Here is a 14,716-nt window from a genome sequence, read left to right on the forward strand (position 1 = left end):
GCTCGGCAGAACACTTGTAGCTCCTTTAGTTTAAAAATTAGAGTGAATCGACCTATAACGAAACTTGATGGTAAGAACATTATCTGTGTTTGTACGTTGGTTTTTTACGATAATTCAATTTTTAAGCAAGTTATATGTATATAATTTACGGTAAATTAAAAATGGTCATAACTCACTTAAAAATTGAATTATCGTAAAAAACCAACATACAAACACAGATAATGTTCTTACCATCAAGTTTCATAATAGGTCAATTCACTCTAATTTTTAAACCAAAGGAGCTACTAGTGTTCTGCCGAGCGTAATTTTGCTATATTACGCACTGGTAAGACGGAGACAACAAATATCAGTATTACGTCCTCTTAACTGCATATTATAATATATATAAGTTAAGTTGAAAATCTACTCATCATTATTTGTATTTTGCTAAAGGGCTTAAAACCCGTTTAATATAATATACAAATAAATCAGTGGCGTAATTCAACTTCAGTAGGTATATTATTCGATTGGAAAGTGAATCTAGTTGGTACATGGTACTTTTGCCTTTTGGGAGGTCAAAATTTAAAATTTTGAAAGGGTCGTGAAAAACAAATGGAAAATTAAGGAAAACACGGGAATTTTTCGCTAAACCGATTTTGATTTTTGGTGTAACTCTAAAAGAAATAACAGAAGTTCCATGAAATGTTGACTGAATGTTTATATAAGGATTTTCCACACAGCATAACATTTTCAAAATAGTTTGACTTATTTTGAGTTGTTTACGGACATTTTCAGTTTCCAATTTTTTTAACTTTTTTTTATATAATTGTCAATAAAATTTTAGTTAATGGGCCAAAATGTCTGAAAGTTTAATACAAGCTTTCTAATATATTGTTAAAACATTAGTTGAAAAATGTTAAAAATACATAGGCACGATTTTTTTTTATAATCATTTAAAGTTCGAATTTTGTCAAAATCTCAAAAATTTCAAATCATTGTACCTAATTAAAAAATTATAAAATTGTTAGGATCTTTTGGTGATACTAACTACGTTGTCAGGATTAGAAAACAAACTTTACTTAAACAGTAAAAAAACTTTATTTGAACACATGCGGCACATTTGCCAAAAACAAAACGTAGGAAATAAGCGTTAACTAATAAGTCGTCCGTTAAACGTCAGAGACTAGACTGAGAGAGTCATAAGCATAACACATAACAATACTGATATCTTAAAAACTAATAGTCTGGATTGCTCAGTGCAGCCAACACTCGGCCGTCCTGACCTCCAATGCGTCCTCGTATTGTCACTGAATATAGTCTTCAAGGTAGGCCGGTGGGCGTCTGCTCCTCTTTGGCGGCTCTCCGACTACCTTACTGCCTGACTCGTTAGGTTCCTCATTGTTGAGATCCTCCCGAACAGAGCTAGCATCTTCTTCCTCTGACAGAGGGTCCTCTTCATCAGATACATTGTCTTCCTCGTTCACTAGCCGCCACTGCTTCAATTGGGATACATGAGCTGTAGTACTGTATACCCGTCCACCATCCCTTGGGATACTGGCTACATGATAAGTGTCGCTAGGTAGAACTTTTATCACCTGTAAAGGTCCTCTGTACTTTACTTGTAGTTTAGATGACTCTCCTGGCGTCGGTGGTACGGTCATTGCCACAACTTCCCCTTGGTCATATGTGACATTGTCAACTCGTTTACGGTTGTAATACCTGGCCATGTCTTCCTGCTTCTTGAGTATCCGTTCTCTGGCCTCTTGTTGAAGCACCTTGACATCTCTGGATTCTGGACTGTTAATACCAAATTGTTGAATTACACTGTTAGTTAGTTTGGGGGCGTACCCATGTAAGAGCTCATATGGTGTCATCTCAGTCGTTTTGTTGTGCATGTTGTTAAGATACATCTCCACCTCACCAACCACCTTATCCCAACGGTTGTGTTCTTTTGTGTAAATCATCAACGTGCTAACCAACGTTCGGTTGACCCGTTCTACTTGCCCATTAGCTTGTGGGTGCCTTGATGAGTTCAGTGTGTGTCGTATGTTGTGTATTCTGCAAAACTCTTCAAAATTCTTGGATGTGAATCCGGTGCCACGGTCGGAGATCACTCGGTCTGGGGCACCTCGCACTCTTATGAATTGTAAGAGACTTTTGGTGACCTCTTTTGTGTTAGGGCTTCTTGTGGGGTATAGATGGACATACTTTGTCAAGTTATCTATCACCACTAATATATACTTGTTCATCTTAGTTGTCGTTTCGAAGGGTCCTACATGATCCACGTGTATTAGAGAAAAAGGACGAGCACCAGGCGGTATAGGGTGCAAAAGTCCTGGCCTCTTACCTCCTGGCTTTTTACTCACCAAACAATCTATACACATTTTAATGTGTTGTTTTACATATCTCCTCATTTTTGCAAACCAAAAATCTTTTTGCAACTTTTGTACTGTACGGTCTACTGCAAAGTGTCCTGAGAGTTCGTGTGCCGCAATAACTAATCCCTTCCGCATTGTTTTGGGAACAACAAACAGGTCTCTGCCCTGGACGTTTCGGTATAGTATTCCATCTCGCAGCTTATAACCACTAACAATACCATTTTCTTTTTTGTTTCGTTCTGCTGCATCCATCATCAAAATCTTGATTACTTCACGAGTAGCTTCATCCCCTTGTTGCATATAGGCAACCCTGTCATTCATTGTAATCAATGTAAACGCCTGAGGATGTGCATCGCATATTTGGTCTGCTGGACTGTCTGCTTCTTCTACCGGTGCCCTGCTCATAGCATCAACATGGGCCATGCGAGACCCTGGTCGATACCTTACTTCAAAATCAAATTCCTGAAGTATATCAAACCAGCTGGCAATCTGGTGTTTAGATGTCTTATTTTCATTGAGGTACACCAACGCCTGACAATCAGTACAGACCACAAACTTTCTGCCCAACAGGAAGGCTCGCAGTCTCTTCAGCGTCTAAACAATCGCCATCAACTCTAAACGACTAGAGTGATATTGACGCTCTGCTGGTGTTGTCTTCTTGCTAACACAATAAACCAAATGTAAAGGGGTGTTCAAGTCCCCTTGCAACAACATGCCTGCTAAGCCATCAGCACAAGCATCAGTATGCACTTCTGTTACTGGTGAGTTCGGATTGAACAATCGTAGTACAGGCTTACTGGTCAGCAAACGTTTTAGCTCGCTAAATGCTATCTCCTGAGCTTCTGTTCATTGAAAGCGTTCGTTTTTCTTCGTCAGTCTTGTTAACGGTTCTGCTATGTGTGCATATTTATGTATAAAACGTCTGAAGAACCCTGCCAGTCCAAGAAAGCGTCTTATATCATGTACGTTGGATGGTTTAGCGAAACTGCCAATAGAACTTGCCTTCTTTCCAGGACTGATCAGGCCAACTGATATTTGAAATCCAAGAAATTCCAGTACAGTTTTTCCAAAACTACATTTGTTCGGTTTTAATGTCAGCTTGGCGGCTCTAAGTGCATTGAAAACTAATCTGAGTTTCCTAATCAGATCTTCCCAATCATTAGCCGGTATGATCATATCATCTAAGTAATATCGTAGAACTCCGTTGTTCTTCAAATCGTGGAAAACCTTATACATTAGTTTCCAGAATACTGCAGGAGCGTTCTTGAGGCCGAAAGGTAACCTTTCAAACTGTGCCGTTTCATCCGGGGTAATAAATGCGGTTTTCTGTTTAGCTGTTTCACTTAATGGAACCTGTAGATAACCGTTAGACAAGTCCAATGTAGCGAAAACTTTACCTTGAGAAAGAGTACTTAACTCCTCATCTATGTCAGGCATAGGATATGGCAGATCAACTAACTGCTTGTTTCATCTTCGGTAATCAATACATAAACGTTTGTCGCCTGTGCTTTTGTTAACTAATAACACTGGACTAGCATATGGAGAATGTGTTTCTGTAATGATACCACTTTCTTTCCATTCCTTCATAATTGTAGATATGTACTGACGATCGTTAGGAGATGTCTTGTACGGGTAACATGTTACCGGTACACTGTTAGGATTTTCAGTCAGGTCCACCTTTATCAAATCGGTGCAACCGAGCTCCCTAAGATTTTTGGCGAAGACGTCCCTGTATTCATTGAGTAGCCGCATTAGTTGTTCCCTTTCTTTTGGTCCCCTACTGTTGTCAATGTGTACCTCATCCGCAACAATCGGTTCTAACTTATTTACAGTGGTGGGTTGGATACACTGTTCACGACAACGTGTGGCCTCTCCCGTAGTCTGGTCTGCATGCCAACCCGGCAGTGCACATTGTGGACCATCAACTAAGTATATCTCAATGCTATTGTTGTTTAGATCATCTCCTTGATTTGGTAGTTCTTTCATTAGTACTGGGTCCGCTGCCGTAGGGACGACCACAATTTCATTATTACCTTTATAGTAACTTACTTCGGGTCGGTCCAACCAATCTCGTCCAACAAGCATGTCTGTTGGTATCGCGTTATCCGGGACCACTAGGATCAAATGTCCTTTGATCTGTACCTCTCCAATCTTAACGTCAGCCGTCACCTGCCCTATGGTCGCCATCCCAGGTGTGTGGATATCACCAACTACAAACAACGGCTGTGCAACTGGTTCCCAAGTCATACTGCTACGCGTTGCAGAACTGGCACGGATCAAACACACTGAACAGCCGGTATCAATAAGACCCTGCAACTTATTATCGTTAACAAAAACGGTTTTAACATAAGGATTAAGCTTTGATACTTCCCTCAAATTTTGGTTTTGCACTTGCAGAACTTGTGGTATAGTTTCTGTGTCTACCGTACACTTTCCCCGTGTATGTCCGTCGGCCCCGCACTTTGAACACTTCAACGGTCTCTTAGGTTTTGGACAATCATGACTAATGTGTCCATAGACATTGCAATTGAAGCATTTCGGTCCTACGTTGTTGAATGTTTTGGTTTTATTGGGCGGCGGCTGCATCTGCGACAATGACGAATTTTCTTCACGTGACGTCTCGATTCTATCTGGTTTCATAGCATTGGTGGTATGTGCGAGTGGTTTTGCCGTTTGAGTAACCGTTCGCCCGAAATGTGCATTTCGCCGGTCCATCAAACGTTGCCAATCTAACATATCGCTTATAAGTTCTTCCTCACTGGTGTGGGTTTTACCCAGTGCATACACTGCTAGTTCTCGAGCCAACACACCCTCCAACACATGATCTTTCGTATCCGTAAATGGTAAGTCGAGATCCCGGCATAACCGTATCTTGTCCATGGCGTAGTCCATTAAGTGTTCCGATTTTGTTTGATACCTTTTTCTTAATAAGTCCCACTTGTCCGATACGCGTACCTCGCGAATGAACACGCGTTTGAATTGTGACTCGAATTCTGTCCAATTGTTGAACACCCTGCCCATGTACCAATTTAACGCTGCCCCAGCTAAACGGGAGCGCACATATTGAATACGGTAGTTGAACGGCCATCCGTTCAAATCAGCGAGACCAACTAGAGTACTGTACCACGCCATAGCTTCCTGCGACGATTCTCTTCCGTTGAACACGTCGACGGATTGGTTCAAATTAGGGAACATTCGGTAATCGACGACCGGAGTCGATGATATCGACGAGTTAGCTACATTATTATTGTTAGTCGGTGTACCTTCTCGACTTCTTTGTTCCAATCTGTCCAGTTGTTCGCGTAACTGCGAAACTTGTAAGTATAAATCATTGTACGACGGCGCTTGGATATTGTTTCGATCGTTATCCATCTCAATTTTGATACGTGTTATCGTTATTATTTTTACCGGGATGGTATCTCATCGGTAACGTTAACGCGTAACCGTTTGGAATGTTACCACACGAACTTTGATAACAAGAACCACGGTATATTATAATATATCGTGACAAACTAACCTCACTATGGTTGAACGCATAGACCTTATACTCATAGACGGAACGTGGTTGTAATTCCGGCGTCCAAGCGTGAGGGCGCTGGCGCTGATCAAGGACGCACGCCCGCACTCCGCACATGCGCACAAGGCCTATCGTATTGTACAATAATTTTTAATTCTGTTGCGCCTGCGACTTATCAACACACCGCGTACTATCACAATAGTATATTGCTGTTATATATTTTCTGGTTCTGATTTGAAATTTTCAATTCTTTCAACAAGGGTTTTTCTTGAGTTTTGCCGATTTTCCTTATTTGTATTGTTTAATTTAGTCTCAACTTTCAAATTTGTACTAAGATGCCTAGGAAGTGTATCATTTGCAATGTTTATGAAAGAAGTGGTGGCCAATCATTTTATTCGTAAGTAAAATAATCATATTTTAACATAATAGTCATAATAGTTTTCTTATATTTTTCATGTGTATCTTCGTGGTTTGTTCTATAAAAATATTTTTCTTTAAATATATGTTTTAATACTTTTTTTTTTTATTAGCTACCAATATTTAAAGAATTATAGCTCAACTATTACAACTAAATATACATAAATAGTTTTATTTTTTATTAATTTTATTTCAGCTTTCCTAAGGATGAAGGTCGCAAGAAGTTGTGGTTAAAAGCTTGTGGAATTAGCCTATATCTACCGTCATATAGAGTTTGTGAGGCTCATTTTTCTAATGAAGACTTTTTACCAAATGGTTACTTAACAAGTATTGCTATTCCAGAAAATATAAAATCTAAACAGCCAGAATTATTAGAATCCACAAATACAGGTATCTACCGTTTATATTTTGTAAATAATAAATAATAGTTTACAGTTAAATCTTAACATTTCAGTCTTATTTTTAAATAATTTTGTTGTAATTCAAAATTGCAGTTTTTGAGTCAACTTCTCAAGAAACTCTGTTGCCCGAAAAAATCACAATCGTATCAACAAATAGTATTTGTGTTACTCCAAAAAGGCGATGTTCTAGTGTATTGCCTGATGTGAGGTACATTATTATTTACATATTTATTACATTATTACATTTTATTACATATATTTATTTATATTACATTATTTACATTATTTAAAACACATTTTTTACATATTCACAGTAATTGATTATTTATATTTATGAACAAAATATTGGTCTTTTTATTTCAAAGTTCAAGTCAAAAACGAAAAACATTTAATCCAGATACGATTGGGGATTTATCGCCAAGTCACTTTAATACACCGAGGAAAGCTAAAAAGAATTTAGAAATGGTCAAATATAAGTTCAGCCAAAAACAAACCCAAAATGTAAATTTGAAAAAGCAGGTGAAGAGACTGCAGACCAAGCTCAAAACATATGATGACCTTATCCTTCAACTGAAAAGTAAAAATTTCATATCTGAAAATGCATCTGTTCATCTAAAGGTAATATTTTATTTCTTCATTTCTTAATTTTGTGTTTTTTTTGTGTTTAATTTGTGTTTTTTGTTTAATTGTTTGGAAAACCTGTTTGAGTGGATGTGATTGGGAAAAAAAAGTGAAGAAATAGATGAAGAATTATAATGAACAACTTAATAAGCTTAAAATTTTATTAATTTATATAATATATAAGTTGTATTTATTAAAATATATATTGTTGATTTTTGCCAAAGTACGCTGTTTTATTTATCAGTTATATGTTAATAATAAACTATGTTAAAAAAATGCATGTGATTTTAAAGTAGGTACTTGAGTAGGGATGTAAGTAATTTAAATGAATATATGTGTACAGTATAATAAAATAAGGCAATAAAACTTGTATCTAATGCCTATGATAATATATGTGAGAAACTCAATTTGTTATTGATGGTTTAAGGGTTTGTAATAAAATATTAAATTACCATAAGCATTTAATTATATTTTAAATCCTGTAAACAGTTTAAGTCAGCATATAAGAAATTATTAGTTCACAACGAAATAAGTGGATCACAATATGGCAACTGTATTTCTATACTTGATACAACACAAATGTCAGTAGTAAAAGTAGGACCAGATAGTATTATAAGCAATGATAGTGAACAAAACATAAATATAACTGACCACGATTATTTTAGAGCAATACATAGGATAACTCCCTTTTTAGATGAAGTGACAAGTTATATATCTGGTTTTGTTGTTAAAAAAATTTTTAAAAAAATCAACTGCAATACATGTCATAAATATTTAATTGATGATTCAGAACATATATTTAAATTAATAAGCGAAAAGGATAGAAATAACGCCTTAATTAAACCAAGCCAAGATATTGTTGAAATTTGTCAACAAGCAGAAACAGTTTTTCGAGCTCACGATGTTTTTTTACCTAATATTAAATCAAAAATTTTCTTTGCAATAAAAAACAATATTTATCAAAAACCTTACATTTTTAAACAGCTTGATAATCATTGTCTGGATCAGTAATTATTTAATACTCATAGAGATCAAATAATAAGTCTCACTATATTAACATATTTAAATTTAAGATTTCACCATGCAGCTTTAACAAAAGAAAAAAAAAATAGTAATTCGATTAGAAAAAAATGTACAAAACTTATTTTATTTAGAAATGAATAATATACGTATCTGGCTTATAATTGTTTTTTTTTTAAACTTAACTTTTTCAAATATTGACTAACTTTTTGTATATATTATTAATACATTTTTAGGGACTGAATTATACTATTATTTAATTCTGAATTATTTTAACTGCACTGCTTATAATTATATTTTTTTTAAACTTAACTTTTTGTAGATATTATTGATCAGTTTTTTGTGACTGAATTGTGACTGTTGACTTTTGAATATAAATTGTTCAATTCAACGATATTATAGAATATAATGTACCTATTAATTATACAAATATATTTTTACTTTTTTTTCCCCCTTTTACTGTCGAATGACGATCCTATTTATGTTTATATTCATTATATCATGATTTATACAATAATATTATAACATATAATATCCAGCTTCTTCTCTAAGTGCTTCTTTTTCCTTCTTTTTCAAGTTCTTCAACTTTCTATATTTATTATTATAAAATGTTCAGTTAGATAATATCATATATACTATATAATATAGTCTGTCGTCCAAGAGCTGCTTTCTTCACCATTTTTATAAAAAGCATATATTAAACTTATTTTATACTAGGTACTACTTACAACTTACTAGTACCTACTTACAAATTACAATAGAACTATTATAGTAATATAGTCTAGCTGATTATAATTTATAAGTCTATTTGGCTTTGATCTATATAGTATACAATAATGAAGTTGTAATATTATAATATGGTATGTGTTAATAACAATGTTTTTGGTCGCAAGGAATGGCATCACTGCTGGCACGCTAGGAAAGACCGCACCACCCACCCGCATCCCGCCTGGATGTTCCGTCTATGAGTATAAGGTCTATGGATAATATACATTATAATTTATAATAATATAATATAGTGTATAATATAATAATTATAGTGGTAGTAACTAGTAAGTAATTTACCTTAAGAGGACGTTTCACCCGCATGTGTTGTCTCCGTCTTACAAGTGCGTAACATTGCAAAAACTGTTTTGCGCGGGAAAGAACAGAGAAAGATACAGTTATAACTAAGAAACGAAATTTTCACCACATAAAAAGGTGAATTTTGTCTGTGCAATATCGTTTTTATTTTTTCGATATCACTTATACAACAAAAATTCTTATTGTTTTGTAGTACATTAATTTTGCGTTTTTTAAGCATGAATAACTTTTTTTGTAGTTCTGATATCGAAAAAATAAAAACGATATTGCACAGACAAAATTCTCCTTTTTATGTGATGAAAATTTCGTTTCTTAGTTATAACTGTATCTTTCTCGGTTCTTTCCCGCGCGTAAAAGTTTTTGTAATGTTACGCACTTGTAAGACGGAGACAACACATGCGGGTGAAACGTCCTCTTAATCTTGAAATATTCACAGATTACAGACATACTAGATTAAAATATAATACTGCCCAAAACAATACAGGTATACTGGTATCAAATACTATAAATGACAATACGGGACAAACAATGATAATTGTAGACGACATAGCCCCCTGAAAATACTCGGACGCGCTCTATGTGTCAAATACTGAATTTCATATTAATATACTAATACGAAGACCGCCCAATTTTAAAAAGCTATATCTCGCTAAAAATTAACAAAAATGATAATTCGAACGATAAAATTAAAAAAAAAATAACCTTATTAATTTAGGACACTTTAAATATGGGTTGCTAATTGAAAATCAAGTTGATAATGGTTTCACTATTAAATAAATGGGTGAAAAAATAAAAATTTCATACATTTTGAGAAAAGCATGAAACAAAATATACTGAAAAAAAATGATAAAGTCAAATAAAAAAAATCATATGTCATATAAAAAATCGATTTTGTCGAAAACTGGTTTTGCGTAAAAATTTCCGTTTCCCGATTTTTTTTTTTGAAAACTACTGGAAAATTTTTACTTTTGACCTCTATAATGTACCAAGGATACTTTCCTACTTTGCTATAGGTAACCACCTCTGATGTTTGAAATTAAAACATTATTTCGACAAGTTATGATTTACACACATACACAATAAAAAAAAAACATCATTGTAAAATCAATACATTCATCACTTAGTTCAGAATCTAAAAACACCCGCTCTCTGTTTTATTTTAAGGAATCTATAAATATAATATAAATATAAATATCTATAAATAGTATCCGATAACCAAAATAAACATTTATTTTTACAAACATAAATGTTTATAATAAATATGTGATATAAGGCATATAATATCTCTTTTCTATGTAATGAGCCTTCATGAATTTAATTTATAATTTAAAATAAAAAATAAAATGCCTTCACACAAAAGTTGTTCGTTTTGGAGTTGCACAAATAACAGCCGACGAAATCGAGGTTTAAGTTTTCATAAATTTCCATCAGATGATAATTAGTAAGTGTATAGTTATTCTAATTACTCAGGTAAGTACTATAGACTCAGTGGCGTAACAAAAAATTTTGGGCCCCACGCAAAAATAAAAAAATGGGCCCCTAATATATTGTTGTATCAAATATAACCCTTAAACCAATGGTCTCAAATTACTGTGGGCCCCCCGCAACGCATGGTCTGCAGCCCTCAGTTACGCCACTGACTATAGTCAAATATCTATAAGGAGATTTTTTGGCCATTTCAAGGAGGTATCACAGATTGTACCTATACAAATACAATTATATAACCTGTGGTAGTTCATTAAGATTTTTATAATTTTATACATTTCATACTTTCATAGAAATAATTGGTCAAAAATATTATTTATTCTGTAACCAGTAATATGATTAATTAGAATAAATAATTTATTAAAACAATAAATTATGAGTGTGTCAGATACCTAATTGAATTGTAAAAAATACATTTTAAAAACACATTGCATTTTTTAAATACCTCTAATGGTTACATTCCTACATGGCATAATTACATGATTTAGTTAATAGAAAACCAAGTTAGATTAATTAGGTTAAGTTAATTAAAAATTTATTTTGAAATATTATTACCTACTTTAGTTGCATACTATGGCTTGATCAGTGTAAAAACCAAAAAATAATAAATGAATATTATAATTATGGAAAAAAAAAAATACAAAATTATACCATTTGTTCAGAACATTTTCAACAGGAAGATTATTATAATTATACAAGCGGAGTTCGGTAATATTGATTTGATTTAAAAAAAAAAAAATTAAAAAAATGTCTTACTTATTTGATTAAAATTAGGAAAATTTTAAACAAATGGGCAGTGCCTGTGTTAACATCGTGGCAACCGCCAGATATGAATAAATCAACTACTGATACTACTGCAGCATCACCTGAAAAATCATTAGTTGGTAAAGAAATTCAAATGTTTAAAAAATAAATATGCATATGTGATTTATTACTTTTTTACTTAATTTAATTTTCAACAATTTAATACAATATTAATTTACATTAGATCACAGTGAAAAACAAATAGACCTTGAAAGTCTCTCAAAGGCAAAAATTGACCACACTGAAAATCAATTTGAGAGGAAAGAACCTGGGTGGAGCCCTCGAAACCCAAATCCTAATGATATTGGTAGTACAATTTATTAATTTAACTTCAATACTAATAATTTTAACTATTATAATAGCTTGTACAATATTTTACTTTACAGGTAGAGAACTTTTTAAAATTTCAGTAAATAAAAAATGTAATAAAAGAATATTTATGCCACGTTCTTTAAATTTTGACAAAAATTCTATGAAACCAGAAGATTTACTTGAATGTAAGTTTCCTAATTACTTTTTTTTACTTTAGAAATGTTCTGTTTGAGAATTTAGTATCAATTCAAAAAATGTTTTTAAATAAATAATTTTAATTAATTAATTTATATTGAATTACAAAAAAAAAAAAAATACATCATTAACTTATTTGGTTATCTACAGTTGTCAAATAAATAATCACATAACAATTTTGATTTGATTTTAAAAAATAAATAATGGATCAATATATTTTATAAGATAGTTGAATCAAATAAACTTCAATGTTTGTTTACAGGTAACTTATTATCAGATACTCAAAATAATACAGAACTTCAAAAAAAAATAACCAAATTAAAAACAAAGATACAAATTTACCAAAAAATGATTCACACTAAAAATAAACAAATACAAAATTTAAAAACTAAAAATAGTGACAAAACTAAAATTATGGTAGAAAAGACAAATAATAATTTTTTGTTAAAAACACAGATGAGACTTATGAGTTTAAAAAAAAAATCATGGCGTTTTAAAGAGGATGAAAAAAAGTTTGCTTTGAGTTTATATTATAACTCCCCTAAAGGCTACACATTCATGAGAAAGTTTTTATGTTTACCTACAGTAAGATCACTTAGGCGATGGCTCCAAAATTTAAATGTAGCTTGTGGCATAAATGAAAACATTTTAGAAGTGCTTAAATTTAAATTATCATCTTCACCACTATCAGATAGAGCTGTGTCAATAGTTTTTGATGAAATGTCAATAAAGCAATTTATATCCTACAATTCTCAAAACGATATGTTTTCGGGTTATGAAGATTTTGGCAATTTGGCAAATTTGATTGATTCAAAAAGTATTTCACCGTGTAATCAAGCGTTAGTTATAATGTTAAAAGGTATAAAACATTCATGGAAACAAGTAATTGGTTACTTTCTTTCAAATGGACCTATACTAGGAGTAAAACTTAAAACTATTATATCAAGTACAATTTACAAAATAAATTCAATAAATCTTATTCCAAAAGTCATTATTTGCGACCAAGGAACAAATAATCAACAATTAAGAAAACTACTTGGCGTGACAAAAAATGAACCATGGATAATTTATGAAGATAATAAAATATTCTTTATGTACGATACACCTCACCTTTTAAAATCGGTTAGAAATAATTTTAAAAAGTATGACTTCAAGCATCAAAACGAAATATATTCATGGACAGATATTGTAGCTTTTTATAATCTTGATAAAGATAAAGTGCCAAGACTAGCCCCAAAGCTTAAAGAAATACATATCAAGTTGCCTCCATTTTCTCCAATGCGTGTATGTTTGGCAGCACAGACTTTTAGTCACACTGTAAGCTCTGCAATCTTAACACTTGTATCAAATAATCAACTTTGTTCCAAAGCAGTCTATACTGCAAAATTTATCAAACTGTTAGATAATTTATTTGATGTGTTTAACAGTGTCTCATTTGATGAATGCAAAGTATTTCGCAGACCTCTATCTGAAAATACAATCCATTGGAAATTATTAAATGAAGCATTACAATTTTTTAATGATTTGGAAATAAAAAATGCAATGAATAAACAACCTCCGTGCATCACAGGATGGATTGCAAATATAATATGTTTAAAACATTTATATCAAGATTTACATGATAATTTTAATTTTGAGTACCTTTTAGTGAGACGCTTAACTCAAGATTGCCTTGAAAGTTTGTTTTCGGTGATTCGTGCAAAAGGAGGTAATAACATCACACCAGACTCCTCCAAGTTTCATTCTGCAATACGAATGTGCATTGCTCAACAACTTCTTATGCCTCCCATTAATGGAAATTGTGAGGTTGATGCATGTGCATTTTTAATAAGCTGTGCTGATTTACTTAAAAATAAAAAAAAGTTTAAATTTGAATTTCAACAAAAAGAAGTAAATATTTCTTCACCTGATGATATAGATTCCAGGTTTGATGATAATTTAAGTGACATGAACATCAAAGTTATACAGTTGGGTATTCATGAAGAAAATGCTATAGCTTACATAGCTGGTTGGGCTAGTTCAAAATTAAGCCACATAGAATGTGTAAATGAACTGGCTACAAAGGATAAAGACCAATTAATAACGATGAAAAACAATTTTATAACTATGAAAGAATACGAAGAATGTAACTTACTTTTACCACTTCCGGGCACTTCAAAATTTGTTGAAAAAATAGTTTGTCTTTTCAATAATAATATAGAAAATTTATTGATAGACAACAAACATGGTATAAAGAGTAGAATGTTGGCTAAAATTGAATGTTACATAAAAATATGTCCCAATATTTGTCAAAATTGTAGATTTTTATTCATTGATAAAATTTTGAATGTAACCATCAATTCTTTTATAAAAAAATGTAATAATACACCAACTTTTAAACAAGTGAAAAGTAAGAAATTAAAAAAAATAATGCATTTATAATAATGTAAGTACCTATTTTACTTGTATTGTTGTATTTGTATGTAATAGGTATGAATATTTTTGGTAAATAAATTTATTGTATA

At 32.4% G+C, this 14,716-nt stretch overlaps 1 protein-coding gene across 1 annotated transcript; it reads left to right on the forward strand.

The window, feature by feature from the left end:
- The first annotated feature begins 6,031 nt into the window (after positions 1-6,031).
- Positions 6,032-9,344, forward strand: LOC149056995 (uncharacterized). Its single transcript, XM_089223029.1, has 5 exons — positions 6,032-6,271; positions 6,488-6,681; positions 6,786-6,900; positions 7,058-7,310; positions 9,227-9,344. Exons 1-5 carry the CDS (start codon positions 6,210-6,212, stop codon positions 9,299-9,301), a joined length of 699 nt encoding a protein of 232 aa, XP_089079155.1. The 5' UTR covers positions 6,032-6,209; the 3' UTR covers positions 9,302-9,344.
- Positions 9,345-14,716: the final 5,372 nt, after the last annotated feature.

Source organism: Diuraphis noxia, unplaced genomic scaffold (assembly GCF_037042655.1).
Source record: "Diuraphis noxia isolate RWA-SAM2 unplaced genomic scaffold, SU_Dnox_SAM2 contig0003, whole genome shotgun sequence".
In the NCBI taxonomy this organism is placed as follows: Eukaryota; Metazoa; Arthropoda; class Insecta; order Hemiptera; family Aphididae; genus Diuraphis; species Diuraphis noxia.